The sequence below is a fragment of the Cucurbita moschata genome, unplaced genomic scaffold, assembly GCF_002738365.1.
Source record: "Cucurbita moschata cultivar Rifu unplaced genomic scaffold, Cmos_1.0 Cmo_Scf00014, whole genome shotgun sequence".
NCBI lineage: Eukaryota > Viridiplantae > Streptophyta > Magnoliopsida > Cucurbitales > Cucurbitaceae > Cucurbita > Cucurbita moschata.
The window spans coordinates 3933246-3939025 of record NW_019268530.1 but is presented as its reverse complement, the minus strand read 5'-3'; the positions used below and the strand labels follow the sequence as shown (position 1 = coordinate 3939025).

The 5780-nt window shown below is 40.2% G+C and overlaps 2 protein-coding genes across 5 annotated transcripts in view; both read left to right on the top strand.

The window, feature by feature from the left end:
- Positions 1-3769, top strand: part of LOC111452346 (B3 domain-containing transcription repressor VAL1) — a 10897-nt gene extending 7128 nt beyond the window's left edge. For all 3 annotated transcript variants that reach the window (XM_023093010.1, XM_023093009.1, XM_023093012.1), the window contains 7 exons: positions 621-697; positions 791-875; positions 1191-1441; positions 1556-1605; positions 1865-1978; positions 2093-2160; positions 2761-3769. In XM_023093010.1, coding sequence (XP_022948778.1) covers positions 621-697; positions 791-875; positions 1191-1441; positions 1556-1605; positions 1865-1978; positions 2093-2160; positions 2761-3464 — 1349 coding nt within the window. In that variant the 3' untranslated portion in view covers positions 3465-3769. The remainder of the gene's footprint in view (positions 1-620; positions 698-790; positions 876-1190; positions 1442-1555; positions 1606-1864; positions 1979-2092; positions 2161-2760) is intronic.
- A 97-nt stretch (positions 3770-3866) lies between these two features.
- Positions 3867-5455, top strand: LOC111452347 (extra-large guanine nucleotide-binding protein 3-like). Of its 2 annotated transcripts, none has more exons than XM_023093013.1 (4): positions 3867-3956; positions 4110-4778; positions 4870-4973; positions 5068-5455. In XM_023093013.1, exons 2-4 carry the CDS (start codon positions 4230-4232, stop codon positions 5369-5371), a joined length of 957 nt encoding a protein of 318 aa, XP_022948781.1. In that variant the 5' UTR covers positions 3867-3956; positions 4110-4229; the 3' UTR covers positions 5372-5455. The 2 variants fall into 2 exon arrangements, with proteins under 2 accessions (XP_022948781.1, XP_022948782.1); XM_023093014.1 differs by having other exon boundaries at positions 3882-3956; positions 4098-4778.
- The last annotated feature ends 325 nt before the right edge of the window (positions 5456-5780 follow it).

Here is a 5780-nt window from a genome sequence, read left to right as displayed (position 1 = left end):
TTTTTTTTTTTTTTTTTTTTTTTTTTTTTTTTTTTTTTTTTTTTTTTTTTTTTAAGAAGGGGAGTTTCCTGCGAGTATAATCATCACATCATGAACCAAAGTGATTTGACCAGTAATATCAGTAAAAAATTCTTTGGGAAGTAGGTTATAATCATTTTGAGCCACCTCTCTTGTTTATGTATTATCTAGATTTTGTGTTCTATCGAATATTTCCCTTCTTACGTGGTTAATATTTTGAATCCTTTAGGTTCTAACTTTCCTCTATGAATTACTGTGCACGCTTGTCCCCTTCACCCCTAGAAAACTGGAAAAAATCGTAGTTAAATGTCGGGAATGCATTTCTGCCTTGTTCTTTAAATTCAAGTGAGGTTAGAAAGTTTCTTTGTTCCAGTCGGTTTGAAAATTGGATTTTGGCTCCGGGGAAAAAATTGACACCCTTATTTATGCCTTACAATTCTTTATGATTAAAGTGAAATCATTTGCTCAAAAGCATTTGTACTGCATATTTATTGGCTTGGAATTGTGGATTCAAATTTGAAGGATATGACTTGTAGATGTAAATATCTGAAGTTCACAGGAGAGAAAAATTGATTCTTATCAAATTTCATATTTTGATGCAGTTACCTTTAGTCGGATAGATCCTGGAGGCCAATTAGTCATGGGATTTCGAAAGGCAACAAATTCTTCTGATACACAGGTTAAGTTTTTCACTCATTATCGTTAATCTTTGCCTTTTCTTATCATCATGCTTTTTTGTTTTAGTGGATTGATGAAAGGGTGAAGTGAACAGGATGCCAAGATCTCTACACTTCCTAATGGCTCTCATTCGGGTGACGCCTCATTCTCTGGGGTCTTTCAGAATTTGCCTTTAAGAGGTTGTTCATTGCCACTTATTTTATTCAGGGAAAAAAAATATCAATTTTTATCTCTATACATAGTTGAGTGGATCTATTTCAACCTTCAAATTGAACCCTAAAAGATGTCCAGTAAATTATCCGAAATTTCCACCCTATAGTGTAGTTACAGATTCACAGTACTTAAAATCTGACTACAAAAATACATAAACCCAGTGCTAAGACACCTTAAACAACTAAAGGAATATGGAACACCATCACAGAAACCACCACCTTTGAACTAATTTTCCTGGGATGCAACCTCATCTATTTGTTCTGTGACCATTTTTGTTGTAGCTGGAGATATTAGTTTGCATAAAATCGAAAATTTTGGGGGTAGGATGACTTCAGGACAACAACCGATGTCAACCATGGACAAGAAGGGGACTCGAAACATTGGGTCTAAAAATAAGAGGTTGCTCATGCATAGTGAAGATGCTTTGGAGTTAAGACTCACATGGGAAGAAGCTCAAGATCTACTCCGGCCTCCACCAAGTGCAAATCCCACCATTGTCACAATCGATGACCATGAATTTGAGGAGTATGATGTAGGATTTCTGTTCTTTTTCGAAACCAAGGCTTCTTTGTGTTGGTTTGCCTCTAAATGATATATGTTCATTATTCATCTGATTTTATCATGACCCTGTCGTAAAATTGTTCAGGAACCTCCAGTTTTTGGCAAGAGAACTATATTCACTGTCCGACCAACGGGGTAAGGTTTATGTTCATGAATTTGTATATACCAATGATGGAAGAGTTGGACTGTCAATAAGTATTGATATTTTATTAAATTTGGCTTATAAACTCTTCATTAGGCTTATCCAAGTCATCAAGTGTTATTGTAATGTTATTGAAAGCTTGTTGTTGAGTCTCGATCTAGCTTCAACGATTTGTGGCCCATTTATGAATGTAAACACGTAGGGAACAGAAACAAGTCATCAATTATTGCTGATTAGACCGTTATAATCCAGGGAACAGAAACAATGGGCTCAGTGTGATGATTGCTCAAAATGGCGGAAGTTGCCTGTGGATGTTCTTCTTCCTCCAAAGTGGACTTGTTCAGATAATATTTGGGATTTGAGCAGGTGCAATATTTGTCTAATTGTTTCTCTTTTCCAGCGGTTTATTGGTTTTCTATGCAAGTATAATTACCACAACTTGAAGGAGATTATATAACACTTCTAACCTTGTACTTCAAGGTGTACATGTTCTGCACCGGAAGAGATGAACACAAAGGAACAGGAGAATCTTCTAAGAGCGAGTAAAGGTACCAACCAAGCCTTCTAGTCATCCACACAAGCTTTTGGCTCATTTGAATTAAGGAGAACCTATATAATTCAGTAGGTGCATATTTTGTAATGTTAACATGTCTAGATGGGTGGTGAAATCTGGCAAGGAATGCTGTTGCATTTAGGTTATTTTATCAAAATTTGGGCAAGGAATATCAATAAGATTGTGTTCATATGTCTTAATTAAATGCTTCAGTGTATTTTCATAGTAGTTTTAGCTGCATTTAGTCGCACCTGAATGTAGACATTGCATAATAGCTGGATGAAATTTCTTTGGTGTGTGTTTCCAGTAACTGAGGTTTGTTGGAGTGAACGCCTTAGGTGACTGACTTGATTTTGTAAGTTGAGATGCGAGGTGTAGAGGCAGATAGTCTTATTGCAGATTACCCTTGACATCAGACTCGTTGTAAATCAGTGGAATTGTTGTGATGTCGATATTCACCATGTCGTTAATTTTCCCCTTCTTTTACTGCATTTCATTGAGCTGTCATTTGAAACTAAAAATGTTTTGGAAATAAAATGTCTATTAGGAAAATGTATTATTTGGTGTCTGATCCTTTATGCCCTATGTATTTCAGATTTTAAGAAACGTAAAATCATGAAGAGCCAGAAGTCTGCTCAAGAACTCGAGCCTTCTGGTTTGGATGCACTGGCTAGTGCTGCTGTTCTGGGTGATAGTATGGCTGACTTGCAGGAATCAGGTACAACAACTAGGCATCCTCGACACCGACAAGGATGCACTTGCATTGTGTGCATTCAGCCTCCAAGTGGGAAGGGAAAGCATAAATCCACATGCACATGCAATGTCTGCTTGACTGTAAAACGCCGTTTTAAAACGCTCATGCTTCGCAAGAAGAAACGCCTATCAGAACGTGAAATGGAGACTTCACTCAAGGAGGGGAATTCACAATTTGATGAATCAGGAACCAGTGGGACACTGAGGGGTACATCTCTGCAAACAAACCATTCAGAGAACGAAAGAAGTCAGATCCGAGTAAAAGATGAGGAGGCTGCAAATAGCAGTGGCCAAATTGACTTGAACTGCCACCCTGACCGGGAGGACATGCAACTGGAAGTAGCAGGATTAAGCATGATGAGTCTTGTTGAGGCCGCCAGCCAACCTTTAGATAGTTACTCAAAGCAAATTGGCGTCTCCAGCGTCACGAGTGAGCAACAATCCAGTCAACCAAGTAGCGCAGAGAGTGAGAGACGCCTGTCTGAGGAAGGATGCCATGGATCAGCACACGAGAGCACAAGTGATAGATGCAGAGGGCACCATTGAGATTTAAACATTTTTGGGTTTCTTTTTCTTTTATTTCTTTTACCATCTCTTTTATTCACCTGGTATATAAATAATATAACTGAAACATAAACGTTCTTTAGTTTATCATACAAGTTCATTGATTGATCTCTCAGCCTCACTTCTCGCTCCTATTAGCAATGAGGAGTCATTGTAATGTATGTTGTAGCTTCTCAAGTCTACAAGAGATATGAAGGAACTTGTCTTTGGATACTTTCAATTGCAAAAGCTGTTTGCAAGAGTGACAAAATGCATAATATTGTAATCTAAAGCTTCTGAGTGAATGACATGATGCGTCATTAAAATTGCAGCTTCTGTTATTGTAATTCTAGTTGACCAACTTTCAGGAAACGCGTCTTCAAACAACAGGTTGAAGACAGAGTAGCAGTGGAATTTGTGGTTATTTAAATAGTCCGGCCGAGGAGCTCTTTTCGATCTTGGCCGAGTGTTCTGAAGAGATTCCCAAGCACACAGGTTTTGTCCTTTGACCTCTTCCCATTATTTGCTTTCATTATGAGTTAGCCAAATGAAACATCATTCATTTCTTTATTCATTTATCTTTATCCATCGATAAGATCGAGATTATTGATATATTTTATCTTGTTTGAGCCGAAGAAAATGATGCAGGAAATAGTCCAGAATGGCAGATACCGGCCAGGTTTTTGGCTTTAATCCATGGAGCCGCCAATGGTGATGATTTATAAAGCAGACCCTTTGAAGTCCCAAGTATTTGGAATCTAATCCGCCATGGATGATGGAGGAGGGTTCAGAAAGGCAAGAATGGAGCTTGAAGCACTCTACGAGGGAGTGCCAGACGAGTCAGTGAATCTCACCTTCCGACATCTCACAGACGTCAATGTTCAATCCAGAGCCAACCCATCAATCCAAATCCCAATCCCAAGAGATAATCAAAGCACCCCATTAACCAAACTCCCCAGCCTAGACTTCAACAGAGCCCTCCAAGCGGCCAACCAATACTCCCGCCCTGACGCCAAAATCAGCCTCCATCCGAGTGCGCAGGTCGGTGGGAGTAGTAGTGGGTCGCCGCTTGCCCCTGCCGGCCACATTCAAAGCCGTCCAACTTCGGAGCATGAGTACATGCATGCCCATGTTGGTGGGTTGAGGCCGGCTTTGGAGTACAGTGCAGCCTACGAGGAGGCAAGCCGCATCAGCGGCATGGGTTCCACGTATCTTCATCACAGAGCCACGCCGGGGAGACGCCGCCCGGGGATTCCTCACTCCAATATCTGCACCAACTGCACCACTTACATCTATGTCTTCCGCCATCGTTGCCTGGTATGCATCCATTTCATTTCTAACACACAAGAAAACACACTTACAGAAACAATCCACTGAAAACACATGCATATTGCTATGAATCTGGCAGGTCTGTGGAAGAGTTTACTGCCGGCAATGTGTGAGAATTGGGATGGGGGAGATGACGGAGGGAAGAAAGTGCATAGAATGTTTGGGAAGAAAATTCAGCCACAGGTTAATCATTGAACCCTCCAACTTTATAGGAATTGATTTAAAACTTCATTAAACATTAGAGACCAAAATTGAATGGGGTATCATCATTCATCAGGTACATAGGGGAGGCAGGAGATGTGGGGTGCTTCGGTTGGAGGTACTCAACTGCGGTGAAGCACGCAGAGCTTAAGTGGGCGGAGAAAGGGCCTCGCCGGAGAGGAGAGAGAGCCCCACTGAGAGGGTGCGGTGGCGGTGGCGGTGGCGGCGGGGTAACGAACTCCATGAGTATGATGTCGGCAAGTCAGAGCCCATGGGCACCGGCCACAACCAGTGTGGATATTTCCGCCGTTTACAGCTCTCGTTTCGCCGCCATGTCGTCCCCTCATTCTCCGGCTCACCGCCACCATTTACCGTTTTAGTTTCATGGTTTCGCCAATTCCTTATATTCATATTGTATTATTTTGACGTTTAAATCTATTTATCCGTTTTATGTTAGAATTAGATATTTGGTGTCTCAAATAAAATAATTAAATTAACTAAATTTAAGATTGGAGGATTAGTTCATTATTAAGTGATACAAAATTAATCTATATAATTAACACATCAAACATTTTTGTGAAGAATGGGATTTGAACCCAAGCCCTTTTAGACCAGTACCTAAAACTGGCGCCTTAGACCAACTCGCCCATCTTGGCTCTATATTTTGTTTGGAGTAATCTTATCCCAAGTCATATCTTATAATTTTTTTTAGGACACATTAATAAGGATTAAACATCGTAAAAGAATTTGTGTTGGTATGTGCGGATAGTTTTTACTCTTAAAAGTGAA

Bases quoted from the DNA above. Each gene is read 5' to 3' on its own strand.
- LOC111452347 (XM_023093013.1), top strand. From the start codon at position 4,230: ATGGATGATGGAGGAGGGTTCAGAAAGGCAAGAATGGAGCTTGAAGCA. The intron at 4,779-4,869 runs GTATGCATCCAT...TGAATCTGGCAG, and splicing joins TCTTCCGCCATCGTTGCCTG to GTCTGTGGAAGAGTTTACTG. The intron at 4,974-5,067 runs GTTAATCATTGA...ATCATTCATCAG, and splicing joins GGAAGAAAATTCAGCCACAG to GTACATAGGGGAGGCAGGAG.